Source organism: Mustela nigripes, chromosome 11, assembly GCF_022355385.1.
Source record: "Mustela nigripes isolate SB6536 chromosome 11, MUSNIG.SB6536, whole genome shotgun sequence".
NCBI lineage: Eukaryota > Metazoa > Chordata > Mammalia > Carnivora > Mustelidae > Mustela > Mustela nigripes.
In genome coordinates this window covers 39172470-39191540 of record NC_081567.1, presented here as the reverse complement: position 1 = coordinate 39191540, position 19071 = coordinate 39172470, and the positions used below count along the sequence as shown (strand labels likewise).

At 64.5% G+C, this 19071-nt stretch overlaps 1 protein-coding gene across 5 annotated transcripts; it reads right to left on the bottom strand.

Annotated features, from left to right (window-relative positions):
* Positions 1-601: 601 nt before the first annotated feature.
* Positions 602-17195, bottom strand: RHBDF1 (rhomboid 5 homolog 1). 5 transcript variants are annotated; one of them, XM_059415867.1, is made up of 18 exons: positions 14012-14131; positions 7085-7224; positions 6885-7015; positions 5782-5995; positions 5153-5362; positions 4944-5066; positions 4715-4872; positions 3985-4242; positions 3722-3833; positions 3535-3609; positions 3286-3447; positions 2501-2601; positions 2306-2369; positions 2121-2215; positions 1912-1987; positions 1740-1840; positions 1455-1608; positions 602-1245 (listed from the first exon to the last, which is right to left on the bottom strand). In XM_059415867.1, the coding sequence occupies exons 2-18, from the start codon at positions 7199-7201 to the stop codon at positions 826-828; spliced, it is 2571 nt and encodes an 856-aa protein (XP_059271850.1). In that variant the 5' UTR covers positions 7202-7224; positions 14012-14131; the 3' UTR covers positions 602-825. The 5 variants fall into 5 exon arrangements, with proteins under 5 accessions (XP_059271850.1, XP_059271848.1, XP_059271846.1 ...); XM_059415865.1 differs by lacking the exon at positions 14012-14131 and adding an exon at positions 17172-17195 and having other exon boundaries at positions 6885-7224; XM_059415863.1 differs by having other exon boundaries at positions 6885-7224.
* Between the last annotated feature and the right edge of the window lie 1876 nt (positions 17196-19071).

The window sequence follows — 19071 nt, the reverse complement described above, 5'->3', positions numbered from 1 at the left end:
ACAGTCTGGGAGCAGGAAGCCGTGCTGCTGCCCATTCACAGAGAGGACACAAGGGCAGAAAATGGTGCGGGGGAGCCCTGAGGTCTCCATTGCTTGCTCTGAACCCTGCGGCCACACAATCCCCCGGCCACCAGACCAGTGATTCTACCGTGATTTCTATGGCAAGGGGACATAAAGTCGATGGCTGGCTTTGTGCGCTTACGGGGCAGCAGGGGCCTTGCATCCAACAGTATGTGGGTGAGGTCTCCGGCCTCAGTTCCCAGGGTTCGCCTGGAGCAGCACCCTTCACCCTGTGGCTCCTGGAAAGGGAGGCAGCCTCTGGCTGGAGAGGGAGGGCTGGGGTCAGGTACTTCTCGGGGCGGGGGAGGGCACAATAGCACAACCATGGGTTCTTCTCTCGTTTTCAGCTGCCAGTCACCCTAAAGACGGGGACAAGGTCCAGCCAGCCATCTGGCAGAGGGACTTTACTGGGAGGTGTGTCTCACACTTTGTTCCCCACTCTGCAGAGCCATAAGCGGGAGGGGAGGGTGAGGAAGAGGCCTGAAGGACCCGCCCCCCTCCACAGGCGTAGCCAGAGACCACAAAGAGGAGGCAGCGCTGGTAAGTTAGTGGCAGCTAAAACGCTCCCGGTGCATTTATTGGCCACACGAGGTGGTCGTCAAAAAACTCGTTAGAAGGTAATCGTGGTAACTAGTGTAGTAAACGCCCTGGAGGACGAGAAGTCCACCACAGTGAGCAAGGCACAAGAGGTCAGTGCAGGGCACCGGCCGGCCGCACACCGGGCACACAGGCCAAGGTCGGGCCCGGGAGGCCTGGGGCAGCCCCTCAGTGGAGCTGTGCATCCAGCTCGTACTTCTCGCAGAACTTGTCGGTGAAGGGGATGCAAGTGAGGAACTCGCACCACTCGCAGCGCACGGGGTAGAAGTAGAAGAGCACCACCAGGCCGGCCAGGAGGCCCAGGAAGACTGCCTGGAAGACGACGATCTGACAGCGCTTGCGGTACAGGTCGAACTTGCCGAAGCTGATGTAGGGCAGGAAGGCGAAGGACAGGAAGAGGCCGCTGATGAAGCCCGAGATGTGTGCAAAGTTGTCGATCCAGGGCAGCAGCCCAAAGGTGAACAGGAAGAGGACCACCGCCGACAGCTTGAAGAAGGCTCTCCAGGGCCGCGCCAGGACCTGCCAGCTCTGGAAGAGCTCCACAAAGAGGCAGGCCAGGATTCCGAACTGGGAGCCGGCCGGGCCCACCTGGCAACAATGAGGGTGTCCGTGAGCTGGTGAGGCCCAGCAGACCCTCGCCGGACCCAGAGCCCTGTCTCCCGTCCTGCCTCCGGGGGCTCACGTCAACACTGAGGAGCCAAAAGGAGATGTTCCCAGGCTGGACTGTGCAGGGACCCACGCTCCGTGCTGGACACGGAGCCAGTTGGGATGGGTCCCTGCCCTGGGGGCAGCCTTACCTCTGCCCGGTATGGCAGGAAGATGGCACTGGCCAGGTTACCAGTGACCCCACTCAGCAGGTAGATGATGGCTATGCGGTGCCAGCCGGCCAGCTTCTCCAGGTCCCGCAGGACGGTCATCTGGAAGCAGACGGACACCAGGCAGTGCAGGATCCTGCAGGGAGGGCGGGGTGCAGCAGGGTCTCAGCGGGGAGACCACCCCTCCACCATCTGGCCAGCCACACCTAGAGTCCCTGGGGGCACCCACCCCACCTGGCATAGCTCAGCCCATATGGTATTACTTGCCCGGCGTGCAAGAAGAGGGAGAGCCACAGGCGGTAGAACTGGTCAGGCACCTCGGGGTTGAGAAAGGGCAGGAGCCCACACACGTCATCCATGCAGTGCACCTGTGCAGAGTGGCCTGTCAGCACCCACTGCAGCCGGGGCGACGGGAGGGACACTCACCCTAGAGCCCTACCTGCGAGCACAGCGTGGCCTCCTCGTGGAAGTAGCCCCTCATGAAGTCACAGTACTCCCGAGACGTGATCTCACACCTGCGAGGCCAGGCCAGGGCTGAGAAGACTTGGAGGGGGGCAGCTGGGGCCGTTTCAGAACCTGGGGAGGGGGAGGGGCCCCAGGGCAACGCAACCTCCCACCCCCGGATCGGCCACACACGAGCGCACCTACCTGCCCTTGGTTCCGATGCAGCACGGCCGGCCCGTGAGGACACAATCCATGTGCGGGTGGTTGGTGTGGTTCCCGGCACTGTTTTTGGTGCAGATCTGGGTCACAAATGCAGGTGAGCTGGGTTAGGGCCTCCCCCAACCCTGGGCCCCACACTGTGCTTGGGACAGCCCTTTACTCCAGCTCACCGGCCACTTGGTGATGTCATCCGGCCACTCATGGGGGTCCTCCGAGGAAGGCTCATCACACACTCTGCATGAACCAGTATGTGGTCAGATCCTTTATCTCCTTGGCACCCACACCTGTCCAGCTCCACAACAGGGGAGGCTATGCATTCTCCCCCACACCCCACAGAGCTTGGACAAAGAGGCATCAAGACTGACCTGGGGTCCTGGTGGCAGACAGAGCCAAACTGCCTCTTGTGGCCGGCAAGGTCTGGGGCACTGGGATGCAAGGGCCACTTCACCCACACTGCCAGCGTGGACTGTGGGAGGACACAGTCGACCCCCAGTCAGAGCCCACCCCTTGACCAGTGCAGCCAACAGGAGACCGGAATCAAAACCAAAGCCACTGAGACTCTCACGCTAGCCCACAGCCCGTGGCACTAGAATTTCACTCCAGAAACATGCAAGCATGTGGGGGCACTGTTGAAAGGGGCTCAACAGAATTCCTAAGAGCTTCACAATCGAAACAACCCAAATGAGGAACTGGTACAAACTGTAGCACCTCCACGTACGAGGTGATAAAAGCCCGGATTGGGGGCTCAGTGGTACCCCTCCGACTCTTCATTCAGCTCCAGGTGGTGAGCTCCAGCCTGTGGCCAGGTCTATGCTCAACAGGGAGTCAGCTCTCCCCGACCCTGTGTTGCCCTCACCAGCTTGTGCTCTCAATAAATCTTTTTTTAAATAACTTTTTTTTAACTTGAATCCTTGGGGGGGGGGTGTCTCTTTTAATTGTTTAGTGGAAAGAGTAAGGCAGCACCGCTTGTGTCAACATAAGACACGTGCACAAGAACAGGACTTGCATGCGCACAGAGAGCGTGCCCCAGTCCCAGACCAAATGCAGCTGCTGTCTGCGATGCGCAAGCAGGAGTCAGGGCGCGCAGGGGAGCGGAGTGCCCTCACTGGGAAGCCCCAGAGCAACCACAAACCGGGGCGGGCGCACCCACCGAGCACTCCTCCTCCGATGTCTGCACGCAGCCCGACCGGTCGTTGCGCACGCAGCAGGCCGAGTGCTTCTCCCGTTCCCGCGCAGCGCGGATGAAACTGTGCACCTGCGGGTCCTGGCGCATGCAGGGCGAGAACTTGGCGCCCAGGTGAATGAGCGCCTCCTGCGGGAGAGCGAGATGGGCAGTGATGGACCTGGTTCGGCGACCCAGGGTCCCCACCCTCCGATGCCGACGAGGCCCTGCCCTCACCGAGCTGGGCCCGATCCAAAAGTTCTCCTGCTGCACGTACTTGACGTTCTCATAGACCCCGCGGTTCCGCAGCACCTGGAGGTGGGAGAGCTCACAGAGGCCGCCCGGGCACTCTCCTCCCCGACTGTGGCAGAGGGAGTGTAGGCCCAGACTGCAGACGCCTGGGCCAGGCAGGGAAGGGCCTCACCGAGTCCACGGTCTCGTGCTGCGAGAAGCCCACGGGCGCGATGCCGTAGATGCACACCGCCAGGATGGTGACGAGCGAATGCACGAAGGTGAGCCAGTAGGTGAAGAACGGCCTGCGCGGTGGGGCGGGGCATAGCTTCAGGGGGGTGCGGACGCGCCCCCGGCACCCCGCTTTGCCTGCTTGAAGCTGCGCCCCACCCCACCCACCCCTGCGCCGGTGCCCCCGCCCCCCCCCCGCCCCCCCCCCCCCCGCGCCTGGCGCACCTGTGGTCGTCCATGTCCTCGATCTGCCGCTTGACGTAGCTGTCGATCCGCTTGCGGTAGGTGCGGTTGGTGAGCCGGCCCACCATGCCCAGCCCGTATGGCCGCTTCTCCCGGGCAAAGAACTTGCGCACCGGCATGGCGATACGCTGGCCCCGCCGCTGGCCCGCCGCACTCACCACCTCCTGCCGCAGCCGCACCTTCGGTTGCGGGGCCGCTGCACCCCCCTCCTTCTGCTTCCGCCAGCCTCTTTCCAGGGGCCTGGGGGGAAGGGGGATGTCACCTCCCGCCTTAGATGCCCGGCCTGCAGTGATCCCTCCTGGCAGGACCAGACTGACCTTCCCCCACCTCTCGCTCCCATCTAGCAGGGATGGTGCCATGGGGTCAACCAGTGTCCTCCTTACCCCAGAAAGCTTCGGAGCTCTTCTGGAGATGGAGAGGTGGAACTCGACCTATGACCTGACCTACCAACCTATCTACCTAAGGCTCCCCCATCACCCCTGGCGATCTACAAGCCTTAAGTACAACACCCGCCTCCTCCCTGCTGGGTTCTGTTCAGCCTAGGGCCTCCAGGGCCATTGCTGTCAGGCAGGTGGGCCACTGAGCCCTGGAGAGTGCCCCGGGTCCCACAGCCACAGCCCATGAGACTACTCCTTGCCTCAGGCCTCCAGGGTACCTGTGTCCCAGGGCCCAGCTGCTCCTCACCACTCCCCGCCAGCCCGGCAGCACTCACAGCATTAGGTGACTGCGCTCGAGCTCACTGCGGTCCAGGGCCCCACCCGTGAGGTCAGCCTGCTCCGTGGCCTTCTCCCAGTCCTTGAGTGCAGCCTCCGAAGGGGATTCGAACACCTCGTCCGGGTACGTGGACAGCTCCTCATGGAGGACTCCTTCCTGAGCAAACAGGGGCGATCAGGGCAGGACACGCAGACGGCGGGGTCGCAGGGATGTCCGTGTGCTCTTACCCGGGCAAAGAAGGACGTGTCCAGCTCGTCAGGGAAGTCCGCCGTGTCCTCCTCCAGGAAACTGGCAGGAGTAAAGCTTCGGCGCTGCACCCGGCGTAACGTGCCGTCCCTAAGAGAGCGGCCCTGCCGGCAAGGAGGGGAGCATGCGGCGTGTGGGCTGCCGGACCCTCGCTCCACACCCCCCAACACACCCTAGCCCCCGCACCCACCTTCACCAGGGCCGCGGCTGCCCGGAAGCTCATTTTGGCCACTGATTCGCGCTTGCGTCGCCGCGGGAGCCGGCTGAAGCCCGAGCGGGAGCTGGAGAAGGAGCAGAGGGAAGCGGCACCCGGCGTGACAGGTGTGTGCGGGGTACTCAGGCCATCGGCCGTGTCATCCGCCACGCGGAAGGCCCGGCCCCGGGCCAGGGGGTCTATGATCTGGCAGACGGAAGGAGACGTAAGAGTCAAGGCCAGGGTCATCGCTAAGGATGTCCTTCCCCACCCCAGATCCCGCTGTGGAGAACACAGCTGCCACCCCTCCCGGTGGGTCAGTGGGTCCCTGGATGGCTGCGCAGGAACCCAAGAGGGTCCCCATCCTCACCTAGAGTGCCTGTGCCCTGCTGTTCATCCCAAGATGGTCTCACACCCAGAGACGAGCCCCAGGCCACGATCCCAGGACCCCGTCCCCTAGCCTGGCTCCCGGTTCCCAGAGGGTATCCAAGGTGCCCTGCTGGCACCGTCTGAGCACCCTGCCCCACCAGGAGCTCTGAGGGATCCCCTCGGTTGCAGTGGGCACACAGGCCCAGCCCCAGGAGCCGCGCAAGAGGCTGCCTGGAGGCGGCAGTGGACGGGCATACCTTCTGCATGCCCAGCTGACACGGGCCCACATACAGTGGAGGGGGCGTCTCCGTGCTGGTCAGAGACACGTTGTCCTGGCTGGGCAGGTCGAGCTCCCGCATGACCTGGGGCTTCAGCTTTCCGTAGCGCTGGCTGCAGTGACGGATGCTCTTCCGCTGCCACTTCTGGGTGCTGTCGCTGTCCTTGCTCACCCCGAACCAGTCCGCGGTGCCCCTGCCACAGGAGGCTCTCAGCATGGGGAAGCCTCAGGGGCCCTCCTCACGGACACCCACCCCAATCCCAGCCTCCCATCACACTGGGGCAGGCCTGGTGGGCTGGGCCTCACTGAGAGGGCAGTGGATTCCAGCCCCGGCCACCCCCTGAATAATTAGCCAGCTCCAGGCTCCCGCCAGAACCGCAGACGGCAGGCCTCACCCCATGAGTATGCTACACAGATCCTCAACCCATCACAGAGAGGGACGTTCAGGGACAGACACCAAGTCCACAGGCGGCACGCAGAGCTCAGCCTGGAGCCAGGGAGCTTGGCCCCAGGCAGCAGCGTGACCTCAAACGCCCGAGAACGCAGGCAGTGGGCACTGCAAGCCCAGGCAAGCCATCCGTCCCTCCAGGCCATGCAAGGAAAACCACTGCCAGCACCGACTGTTCAGGAACCCCAGGGAACACCAACAGTGCCGGCAGCCCCAAGAGATCACAAGCCATGCATGCCACCTGACGTCCGCACACTCACGCCCGGCCCCAGGTACCTGAGCAGGGACCGAGAAAGAGACCAGCGCTGCGGGAGAGCCCTGCAGGCAGCGGGGGGACCCAAGAGGGGCAGAGTGTGGACACGCCCAAAGCGCACCTGTCGGCTATCCGGGGACCAGAGTGTGGGGATAGGAGAGACAGAGAAGGAGAAAGCAAGTGCTGGAGGGGAGAGCAGCTGGTCCCCAGATCTACGAAGGAGGACAGGGTGACCCGGGGAACGAGATCAAGGAGAAAGCCAAGACAGGAGGAACCCTGGCTCTGTTCCCAGCCCCCGTGCCTGCAGGGGACGCAAGTGCCAAGCCCCAGCCCCCCAGCACCACTCCCCCCGGCCAGCAGAGCCGCCGCACCAGGAGACTACCTGCGGATGGTCTGTGTGATGGACGTCTGGCGCTGCAGGACAGGCCGCCGGGGCTCACGGTGGGGCGAGGGGACACGAGCGGTCTCGGCGGGCATACTCACACTCCGCAGGAAAGCCTGACGTCTCAGGGGCTGGGCGGCAGGGTCGCAGTGAGGAGGCTGGACAGGGCACCCCCCCAGCCCCTGCCGGCCGGGGCCTACCTGGAAGAGGCCAGGCTCCTCCGCCCCTGGGGGCGCCGCCGCCGGGATGTCCAGCCTCAGCCAGGGTGGCTTCTTGCGCTGCAGGCTGCTGGTGCTGTCCCTGCGGGCCTCGCTCATGGCGCTGGAGGGGCACGGCGGCCCTAGGGGGGCAGGGGGCATTCAGGAACGGTGCCCACAGACCTCCCAGGGTTTGCTGCACCCAGGGATGGTCCTGGAGCCCTTCTCTGAACTCCACGCCCCAAGAGACATTGCAGGGCATGAACGAGATCCTCAGACAACACAAATCCGTTCATTGATGAAAGACATTCGTGACAAATATTTGAGCGTCCATTAAGAGCCACTCCCAGGAGCTTAGGGATACACAGATGGAGAGACAAGGAAACAAGAAGGGACAAAATCCCAGCCTTCCTGGCGCACACCGTCCAAACATAACCCCTAATTAAGCACGGGGAGTCTGGGTGCCTCAGTCAGTTGGGCATCCTCCGACTCTGGCTTCCTGCTGGGGTAGTGACTTCAGGGTCGTGTGCTGAGCGTGGAGCCTGCTTCTCCCTCTCCCTCTGCTCTGCCCCACACATGCGCACACTCGCTCTCTCTCAAGTGAATGAATAAAATCTTAAAAAAAAAAAAAAAAAAAAAACAATAACCTGTAAGTCAGTCAACACGCTATGTTAAAACGTGAGACATATGACAGGGAAAACAACATGTTAGGGTTCCCGGGCCACAGACGTCCTCCTGAAAAGGTGACATCCAGGTCCCACACCAGTCTGCATCTCAGCCCTGTCGGACCCAGACCTCACCCTAGAGCCCCGGTGCCATCTGCTGCAAGGACAAGAGACCCTGTGCACCCACCACAGGGGGCGTGACCCCTCCAGCTCCCGGAGGAGTGGCCACAGGGCTTCCACCAGTCTGGGAGATCCTGCCTGCTTCCCCAAGCCACCTGGGTGGGGGTGATGGCTAGGACCACCAGGGGGCGCCACGCACCCCGGGACGGCCCCCAGCCACGCCCGCACCTCCCTGAGCACCTGAGACCCGGGCTGGAAAGCCCAGGGTCTGACTCTGTCCAGGGGATGGAGAGACAACGACCATACGGCCGCGTCCCCTCCCATTACAGGAGGTCCCGTTCAGGGCAGCTCTCCCAAAGAAGGACAGCAAGGTGTCTGGACACGGGGTCCAAAGCACAGTGTGGGGCGCAGACAGCAGGGGGGTGGAGACCCCAAAACTCCTCTGCCACATCCAAGAGCTTGGGAGCTGGACCAACTCTGACATTCAGGTTGGGGTAGGCGCCCGTGACTCGCGCTCAGGTCAGGATCTCAGGGTCCTGGGAGGGAGCCCGGTGGAGGCAGGCCCCGCACACAGCAGGGAGGCCGCATGTCCCTCCGCTCCTCCCCTCCCCCCACCGCCACGGCCACCACCACCACCGCCACCACCCCGCTCCCACGCTCGCTCTCACATAAATAAAATCTAAAAAAAAAAAAAAATTTGGGTTTGGGGCCCCACCCACGGATGCCTCTAGAAACAGCCTCCCTTCGCCTGCCTGAGGAGAGGTCCAGAACCACCACCACCACCACCACCACCACCACCCCCCCGCCTTACAAACAGGCCAGCAGAGTCTCAGAGAACAGAGGCCTGCCTTCCCCGAGGTCAAGGCCACATGCTGGGGGTGCTCGTTCCCAGAGACGGCCCAAGGGGCTGCCCGCAGCTTCCGCGGCGCTTACACAGAACAGTGAAGCCAGGGGTCCGCTCAGAGCAACTCGCAGCTCTCCCAACCCGAGAGAGCAGAACCCCAACACAGACCAGGGGGGCACGGATCACCAAGAACAGCCCCTCCCGCCAGCGCTCAGCTCCTCCTGGCCCCAGACTGGCCACCAGGAGGCCCCAGGCCAGGCGCCAGGGGGCTGGGCTCCCCAGGAGCCTCCACAGACATTCCCAGCACCTCCCAGGGGTATGGACTGGTTCTCGACTTAGGAGTCCAAGGAACCCCGCCAGCTGACCGCTCCCAGCACCCCACACATCCAGGAACCTCCCAGCTCTGCTGCCCCCGCAGCCTCTCCCCACAGCCAGCTCTCTACCTCTGGCTCACGGCTCCCGCCATGCCTCACCCCTGCACACAGCCTGGGTCAGAAGACTGGCCCCACCCCTGGCAGATGCTCCCAGCCCCGGATTCCCGGGCACAGCCCAGGGCACCATCCACATGTAGGCTGCGCTGTTCTACTGGGCCCACAGTGCCCAAGGCAGGCCTGGTCCGAGCCGCTGCTTGGGAAACACTGGGCCCGTCCTCGGGATCTAGAGTGATGAACAGTTCCCGAAAAAGATCCTTCAACTGGGTCTGGGAGGAGGAGCGGACCCAGGACGAGGTCGGGGCAGGGACAGAACAAGCCAAGAATTGGGAAAAGGGTGGTGAGGTACACAGGGACACTCCCCACCCCTGCTAGGCTGGGCCTCCAGGCAGCCCCAAGAACACAAGGGCCATTGAGCTCACGAGGGAGGCACCCGATCCCTGTGCCCGTCTGCCCACATCTCCTGGTGCCCCTCACCTCCACCCAAGTCCTTCCTGTTCTAGGGGCAGTGGGGGGTGCTCTGTAACCCATAGGGGCCCCCATGCTTCGGGCTCCTGGTCTGCCCCACCCCTCTGTGCACAGTTCCCCATCTGGGCCTCAAGTGGGTGGGATTCACAAGGGGGGTGCCCCAGAATGGGCCCCAGCAGGAGGACAAAGAGTGCCCACCCAAAGGAGACAGTGGCCCAGTGTCCGGGCCTCCCCCAGGAGCACAGTGGGCTCTTGTTCCCAGCCAACCCCTCTGGGGGGGATCCCAGAGGATCTCAGCATCTCTGCTCCACTGACCCCCTTCAGGGCCAGAAGAAACCACAGCCCGGGGAGGGCCTGACGGCCCAGGGTCACACAGCATCTGAGTCAGGCTGACAACAGTCAAGGCTGCCCACCCAGAGCCCAGCCCCACCAGGAGACCCTGCACTGGGCGTGGAGACGTCAAGTAGAAAGTGTACACGGCGGCTTAGTAAATGCTACAAGTGGGGCCTAAGCCCAGCCAGGGGCATGAAACAGGGGCAGACATGACACCCAGACATCCCAGGCAGCACAGGACAAGCGTGGGGCTCACGGTGGATGAGGGACCGAGACCAGGCTGGGGGACGAGAGGGACCCACTGGGTCAGAGGACCACAAGGGCTGCTTTCCATGGACAGCCTCAGCGCAGAGGGCTGGGTGAACAGGGGCAGGTCCTACTGAAGCCTGTTCCTGCCCTGGGGATGAGAGGCCGGTGCAGGGGTTGGGTGGGGGCCATGGGAAGGGGAGCCAGGAAGCCAGGGGAGAGCCTGGCCTGAGACACTGGGCACACCCGCTCGTCTTCACCACATGCAACCCTCTGTAAGCCTCCACTTTCTCCTCTGAAAATGAGGGACCACAGCAGTGCCGGGCACACAGCGGGACCCAACAGCCAGGCTGGTCCCTGCCTGCTGGCTCCCGAGAACTCCCTGAGGGCAGCCAAAGGGGGGGGCAAGGTGGGGGAGTGCAACGTCCCAAGAGCCTGTAGGACCGGAGCAGAAGCCATGGGAGGATCCTGGAGATGGGAGCCTGCAGAGATACCCAGTTTGGGAGTCCGTGACCAAGAGGCAGGAGGACACTGGCGGCGCGTGGGGGGGGGGGGGGTGCGCAGGTATGCCCCAGCTCAGCTTAGACAGCGGCCAGAGCCACCATGAAACTGTGGGCAGCTGGAGGCCGGGTGGGCAGTGGGGATCGCCCAGCCCCAGGACAAGACCTGTCACACCCTGGCCCTGCCCTGCAGGGGACCGCCCACCACCAAGGTCAGCAGCAGCAGTGGGCCCCACCCCAGGACACCCACCCAGACCCGTCATGCCTCACCTGAGCGAGATCCCAGGAGGGGCCAAATCCTCCAGCCTCCACACCACAGCCCTGACCTCTGACCCTCACACTTCGGTTCCACCCCATCAAATGGATGCCTAACCCCAGAAATCCCCCTGAGAGCGGGGATCACTCACTGTGCGGCACCCCAGAATACAGGCCTTCCCCACCCCCTGCTACTGTGCAGCAAAGCACGTCACCAGCCTCTCTCTGCCTCTTTGTCTTACGTATAAATGGCATAAATGCTGAAATTGGTCATGGTCGGGTCCTCAGTCCTCCTCAACCCTCCCAGACTTCACCGCTTGTCTGTGAAGGAAATGAGGTCCGACAGCGGCAGGGCAGGCCCAAGACCTTGCTGATGGCCCCAAAGTGCCCCTCTGCCCATCCCCAAGGGGACCCATCAATCCCACCTTCCCTCGTCACCTATCACGGGACAGACATCACCCCAAACAGGTATGCAGAAGGCCAGTAACAGAACCGGAGGCTCCTGGCTCAGGCGGTCCCCTGAAGGCACAGGAATTCCTAGAGATAATTACACTCAGGTTCCTCCCCAGGGATGGTGGTGCAGAGGGAGCTCAAGTCCCGGGGAGGGGTACCACCCAAACCCGGGGGTCACTGACAGCCGGAACCAAAGCCCCTGACCCCACTGGCTGCGACAATACCCGACAGGGCAAGCGCACCCCAAGGCTCAGAGAGGCTGCGGGGCCGGGCCCCGGCGTCCATCAGCAAGGGCACGAGGGTGGAGTCTAGCTATGGCCAATTCTGGCTGCAACAGCCTGTGGCCTCGCTGGGGCTCTGGGGCTAGGGGAAACCCTCCCTCAAGCTGCACAGGGACCAGTCTGCCTGGGTCAAGGGCAGGTGAGCAGCCAGGCCCCAGGTCAGCGCCCCCAGAAGTTCCCCCACGGACCTGACACCCTCGGCCTTAGCGACCTCCTCCCAGGACGGGCCAGCTCCTGGAGAGCACTGGAGAGGTCCCGGGAGGGGAAGGAAGCCAAGTCCTGGAGTCTGTTGTAAGAGCGGAAATGGCTTGTCATCAGCAGCCTGGCACACTGGCCTGAAACCTGGCTCCAACAGAGCCTGCTGACCTAACACAGCCCCTGGGAAGGGTTCTCTGTAGCCACCTTCCAGATAAGAACACAGAGGCCCTGAGAGGCCAGTGGTGACTCCAAGGGGGCTCAAAGCGTTGGACAGTGTCTGTCCAGGAGCTGGGGTCGAAGGGACCTGTGTGTCCGCCTAGCTGGCGCTGGCCACAGCCCCCCAGGGGCGGGGGCATCCCATCTGGACCCCCAACTCCACCCTATCCCAACCCAGAGCCTCTCAGTTCAGGGAGGAGGGGGTCACCCTCCAACACACGCAACACACCCAACCCAGAAAACAGGCAGAAGCCAGGAACGCGATCCTCGGACAGAAAGCAGATCCTGTCACAGACACCTAAGTCGGGGACCTGGAGCCGGAAGGGGAGCACCTCACATCCAGGGAAAAGAGCAACAGGGTATGCCCAGAGCCGGGGCCAGGAGCTGAGAAGACTCTGAGGGAGGTGCTGAAAGGCAGAGGACACCTAAGTGAGCACCTCTGAGCCAAGGCCCCCTGAGAACAGGAGTTCCTAAGGACAGGCACTGGGCTGGGACGCTAACCAGCACAAGGGACACGGTCCCGGCCATCCTCCAGCTCGGCCGCCCTCAGTCAGCCGGCCCACACCTTGGGACACTGATCAGCTGCTTTGAAGGCTTGGGATGGTGCCTGGGGCCCGGAACCTTCCACGTGGGGCCACTGACTCCCGTGCCCACCTACTACCTCTGCCTGGTTCTCATGGAAAAGAGCCCAGCTGGCCCAGAACGGTCCCCGGGTGGCAGGGGGTGCAGCCCAGGGGGCTGCCCGGGGGGGACCTCGTGGACCCCAGACAGCTGCTGGGTTCCTCTCCTTCCTCCTGATTTCTGGGGGCTCTCTAGAGGGCTGGGGCTGGCTTCAGGGAGGTGGGGAGAACCCAGCATCTAGCTGGGCCAAACCTGAAAAGCCAGTTTCATCCTCGAATCTTCTCCTTCAGGAAGTCCCAAGGTGGGGGGGGGGGGGGTTCCCAGTCCAAGGCTACGGCCTCCAGATCCAGGCCCCGCCCACCCAGGCGGACACAGGGACACACAGCCTACGCTGCACAGAACGCACCCCGTCAGGAGCCAGCTGGGCCAGGGGCAGGCCGGGCTGCGAGACCCCCTGCCCAGGCCGCATCCAACCACTAACAGGCCCCCATTAGGCCTAGGCCCTCCCCCAGTGCCCGGAGCACCTGGGTGGGTCTCGCCTGCCAATAGAAGGCCTGTTTCCAGGCACGCCCCCACGCCCCCCACCTCCGCTCCTCCTGGCCACTAAGCACAAGGTAGGGGGGTGTCCTGGGGAGCCGCTCCCAGGTCCCTGCAGTTCCGGGACTTACTGAGTGGGGAGACAGAGGCTGCGGAGCGGGACGGAGGGCCGGCCCCCGCCCCTCGCTCCCCAGCTCCGGCTACTGGTGCTGACAGTCTCCCAGACCCGGAGACGACGGCTGCGACGGGACGATCCGAGGAGTCCCACCCCCGGAGCCGCAGTTTCGGCTCGAAGCACCACCCACCGGCGGGGCCGCGGCGGAACTCGTCCGGGGAGGGGGGGGCAGGGCGCAGCGCGGAGGGGCCCGGGGACGGCCCCGGGCCGCGAGCCCTACAGCTCGCGGGACCCTCAGCTGTTGCGCGGCGGCTGGAGCCGAGCTGTCCGGCCCGGTCAGGCCGCGCGGACGTGCTAATCCGGCCCTGGGCTATTTTTGCGGCGCGCCGGGCGAGGAATCCCGAGCCGGGCCGCCTCCGCGGGTGGCTCGGGAAGTCCGGGGAGGAAAGTCCGGACGCTCCGCGCCGGGACCCGCCCGACCCCGGGGCCGGACCCAGGCCTGGACCCCGCACCCGACCCGACTCCGGCCGCTGCCCGCGTCCCCGGCCGCGGCGGACGGAGCACGGGCCCCGCGCGCAGCGGACGCGGGCCCGGGAACCGCCCGGCCCGCGGAGCCTTGCGCCCCGCTCCCGCGCGCGCTCACTCACCGCCGCCGCCGGCCCCGGGTCGCGGGGGTCCTCGGGGGGCCTCGGGGGTCCTGAGGGCTCCGGGCAGGGGCTGCCGCCGCCGCCGGCCGGGAGGGCGCCCGCGCCGAGTCCCCGCCCGCGCGCCCGTCCGGCCCGCCGCCCGGGAATGCCATGGAACGAGGGGCGTGCGCGCCGGGGGCGGGCCCGGCCGGAGGGGGCGGCCGCGCTGACTCAGGGCTCAGGAATGCGAGCGGCCCGCCCGGCCCGAGTCACCTCCTCCGGGAAGGCCGCTGGGCTCTGCTCTCCGCTCGGTCTGCCCGCGGGGATAGCTGCGGCGGCGGGGGGGTGGAGGGTGGGGGGTGGTGGTGGTCTCGGGCTCCTTGGCCGCGGAGAGAGACCTCGTGATCCTGCGGGAGTCCCGGGCTCCTCGCCTCTCCCGGGACTCCAGGGTGAGGCCAGACCTCATTCTGCCCTGACTTGTGCTTCAGAAAGGGGAAGGGGGCGGTGCGGGACAGTGTCCCTGCATTTCCTGCAAACCGAACTGCCGACCTCCTCCAGAGGCCACACGAAATCACATCCCCTACACTCAGCCAGCCTCATGGAAACGCACACTCACACACACAGCCCCCATGCTCTAAACCCTCACACCGACTCATATCCACACACACACGACTTCATAGCCCCTTCCATCCAGTTACACACATGCACACAACCACTGTACACTCCCATTCGTGTGTTTTCACACTGCCTCACAACAAAGGCAGGATCAGGGCAGTGGGCCCCTCCCCAGACCCCTGTGCCCCCCAGCAGGTGCTCCCAGGCCAGGCTGGGCCTACAGCCTTCTCTCTTCCACAGCCCGCTTCTCTGAAGGGAGCAGGACCTCCATCCACTGTGGATGGTTCCCTCTTTCAGAGCCCCCCACCGCCCCGGCCCCACCATGGGCTCAGCCCTGCACTCTCGGAGCTGGACACAAGATGATCCATCTGTTTGAGGCTGAGGTCCTGGTGGAACTTCCCAGCATCCCTGTCTCTCAACATCGCCAGAGTGTGTGGGACTGAACCACCCAGAGGAAGACCAGGGAAGCGGGGCGGGGACTGCCAATAGCAGGGCATAGGCAGGGCTGACCACCCAGACTTTCTCACGGTGGCCTTGCTTATGGCCCCGCAGAAAACAGAACTGGAACCATAGGTCCCCTAAGGACACTTTCACTGGTTCCCAGGGCACCTTGGGGCCCATGGGGCCCAGCACCTCAAGCCTCGCAGTACCTACAAACATGCCCCTTGCTGATCTGGGACCAGGTGGCACTGGCCTTCTCTGAGCAGAGCTGCAGCCACTGTCCACAAGTCATGTTAGGCCTGACTGCGCACAATACTGGGCTCTGGACCCACAGAAAACAACGCTGATGGCTTGAGGTGGCCACCAACTTCCTATTCCTAGCTGGCCCTGGAACCTGGGTGAGGGACAGGCACCCTGCTCATACTGTCCCTCACACCAGGGGCCAAAGCGGTCCCTGCCCATACTGGGTCCTCTATGAACACAGGCACATCAACACAGTTCTTAGGGGGAGACAAGAAAAGCTTTGGAGGAGCTCCAGGACTCCTTCCCTGGGGCGTGGGGAAGGCGACTGCAGGTGGACTGGGGACGCCAGGCGAGAGGGAGGCCGCCCCGCCCTGATGCTCACGGCTCCTGCGGCCTACACGTGCCACTCCTCCCATGCCAGGCGCTCAGCCAGACAGGACCGTCTCTCCATACCAGGCATTCTCAGGCGTTCTTGACCCCTGCCAGGGAGAGGCAGGCCCCACCCATCGGGATGCCCAGACAGAGGCTGGCGGTGGTATCATCTCTGGAGTCCAGGGCCTGGGCTCATATCCAAGGCCCTGGGCACCCGGTGCTGGCAGGTCCCCTCCGGCAGTGGCCGCTGCAGGGTGCCACCCAGACCCGCTCCATGACCCAGAGACTCACTCCCCGCTGCCCGGAGCATCAGCCCAGGCTGGCTTCCCGCTGAAACCCCCCTCCAAGGAGTCGCCTTCAGTTGACAAGAGACGCCTGAACAGAAGGCAGCCTCCCTCCCCAGGAAGGGTGGTCTGTGCCTTCAGTGACAGGAAAACAGCCTCCCCTGTGTGTAATCAAGTCACCTCCCAAGGGTCCTCTTGGTCTCTGACTTCAAGTAGGATTCCCAGCAGCCTCTGTGACAAACCCTTGCCCCTCCCGGGTGTTCCTCCTAAGGTACAGCTCAGAAGACCCTGGCAGGCAAAGCCAGGAAGCCCCAGGTTCTCAGCCCACCCCAGCATCCTGAACAAGGACCTCAGAATCAAAGGACAGTGCACGCAGGGGCCTCGACCCATGAGTGCTCAGGCCTGGCCTGGTCCACACAGACACACGTATTCATACACGTACGTCCTCCCTCAAGTCGGCCCCACTGCCCTCTGCTCTGGCGGAGCCCCTCCACGGAAAGCTAGCTCCAGTGCCTCTCCTTCCTCTTCCTCCCAGCCCTAGAGAAATGGAAATCCGCTGCAACCACCTAGCCTGTGGACAGCGAGGGGTGGATGGCTATCTGGGCCACCCCCTTGGTGGTGGACTTCACCATAGGACCTGAGGGGGTAAGATCCCAACCAAGGTGAGTGGCCATCAGCTATCCTTGAAGCTTCAGTTCAGCAGGCCATCCTGGGCTTTGGGCAACAGGGTGGACCCAGCACCAGCCCCTGGCTATTTGGGGAGGAGATGAACGCAGGCCAGGCCAGCCAGGGGTCTGAAGTCACCGACTATTTCCGAGGCAGCGGCCCCTCCCCGTGTCTGAGTGCACAGCAAGTGATCCCCTAAGTACCTGGGCCCAAGGCTCAGCAGCACGGGCTACACAGCCCAGAAAGGGAGAGGGCCATCCCCACACACCTCCTTTGGCTGCCCTCTCCACCCACGGAGGCTCTGACCCCCACGGGCCCCCTGCCGCAGGGCCCTCCGCCTTTGGACATGCAGCCCCTGGGCTCAGACCCAACTCTCCCTTCCACCGTGTCAGCGTCACTGTTAGAGAAAAGGACAGAGACAGTGTACCGGTGCCCTGGGACAGTACTGGTACCGAACTGTGGACTCTCAAGGCTTCGGTCACTGGTGGCCCTGGCACAGCAGGGCCCAGGGCAGCCCGCCCTGGCACTGCTCCCCTTCAAAGCAGGAAGGGTGTCCTCACCTCCGTCTCACACTGACATCTTCCAACACACCTCTCCAGGCCAGCAGCAGGGCACACTGAGGACCCAGGAGGCCATAGGCCCCTCCCGCCGGGACCCCCTCCTCTTACCCCCGGCCAGCCACAGCCACAGCGGGAACGCTCGGCCCACCACTTCCAGCCCTCGGTGAAGCCTCAGACCAAGAGCCAGGAAATGGGGGCAGGGCAGAGTAGGGCCCACCCTGCAGAGGTTTCACAAGCCCCCGCACTCTGGCTGGGACATCTGGACTCTGCGTCCGGGCGCCGGGTCTGTGCTCTGAGGCACATTCCTCGTTCTCAAGGTGGGGATAACACACCCCTCCGGGAGCGAGTCGACTCCCCGTGATTTCTACAAGGACTCAGCACGCATTTGTGAAATCAGAACAAAAATTAGTACAAGCCGCACCCACCCTGCCCCAGCCCTCAGTAGGAGGACTCAGTTTCCCGCCACCGCCGGGAGAGAGGAAGAGGGGAAAGGGAGGAGAGAAGGGGGACCGGACACAAAGGAAGGCAGGAAGCAGGCGTCATTGTTTGGGCAGAGACTGGCTGCAGGGGGTAAGGAGGAAAGGACATGGTGGGCGTCAAAACCAGGCCTTACAAGCTTGGATTTGTGACACACGGCCCACCCCCGGAAGCAGCACCCAATGCCACAAACAGCTGGGCGGCTTCCAACAGGCAGCTGGACGGCTGTGGCCCTTCCCTCTCCAGGAAGTCCTGGTGGGAGCCCCGAGGGGAGGGGGCCAGCAGCGCTGCTGGGCCTGGGCCCAGGCTGGACTTCAGCGCCTGGGCTGTTCAGAGGAGCACAGTGGGAGACCGGAATCTTCCCAGCTGGACTGGCTCTGTGCTCATCTTGGGCCCCCTTCTCGGGGCACTCCCTGACATCATCCTGTATCCAATGGCTCTGAGGCCCCATGGTACCCGCCCCAGGGGTCTGGGCCAGGGTCCCAGAAATCCAATTGCAGGCCCTGCTGCTCAGATGTCTCCCCAGGACAGGGGTGGGTGATCCAGGAGGGTGGGACTGCAGGGGACCCTGGAGCTGCGAGGACAGGGGCAGGGGATTCCGCTGGGTGTTAGGACCCGCCTTCACCCTCCAGGTCTGCTCTCTGAGCCACAGGAGCCAGAAGCGCGCCCCTCCCACCCCCCACCCCAGCCCCGTCCCCAGCCAACAGCCCTGTGCTTGGACCCTCCCACCGCCACCCACGGCCCTTCCTTCCTGTGAACCAGGCACTGCCCTCCCCGCCACCGCCCTTGGGGACTCCTGTCCGACTTGAGAGATTACAGACAGGGTGGGCAGCATCAGAGGTGGAGGGCGGGCTGCTCCCCGACAGCCGCAAGCCGGGCGTTCCCGGGACCGGGGCTCCGGCCTCTCGAGGAGGCTGGCCACGATCCCGCCAGCCCGCGGAGGACGTGGGCGGGCTCCTCTGGGCACCTCCGCGCGGCTGAAGGGGCGGGGCGCACTGCAGACAGGACCCCCGCTCCAGCCGGTGAGGACGACCCGGGCGGCGCCGGGGGCTTCCGGAGGGGCCCGGCATCTGCTTCCCGGCCCGCCTTCCTGGCCCACTCCCCAGGCCCTCTCCTCCCAAGGGCCTCCCGGAGCCGCCGTCCACGAAGGGGTCTCCCGAGGACCGGGGCTTGGCCGCCGCCTCCCCCACGCTCGCTCCCGGTTACCCCACCCAAGCGTATGCGACCCCCAGCCCCCAGCCGGGGCCCCTCGAGAACCAGCGCTCTCGGGGGTCTGACCCCCGGCTGGCGGCCGTGCGTGAACCCCCGCGCGCGTGGGGGCGGAACGCAGGGCACTAGGAGGGGAACCGGGCTGCGGGGGCTCTCTCCCCAATCCCGCCGCTGTCCCCGCCTTCTCCCGCCTCCAGCGTCCCAGCAGCTCCCG

What these genes read in the sequence shown, in the direction of transcription:
- RHBDF1 (XM_059415865.1), bottom strand. Translation starts at nt 7,201, where the DNA reads ATGAGCGAGGCCCGCAGGGACAGCACCAGCAGCCTGCAGCGCAAGAAG. An exon ending in ACACGTCCTTCTTTGCCCGG is followed by an intron (nt 4,873 to 4,943) that starts GTAAGAGCACAC and finishes CTGTTTGCTCAG; the next exon opens with GAAGGAGTCCTCCATGAGGA. An exon ending in ATGACATCACCAAGTGGCCG is followed by an intron (nt 2,216 to 2,305) that starts GTGAGCTGGAGT and finishes TTTGTGACCCAG; the next exon opens with ATCTGCACCAAAAACAGTGC.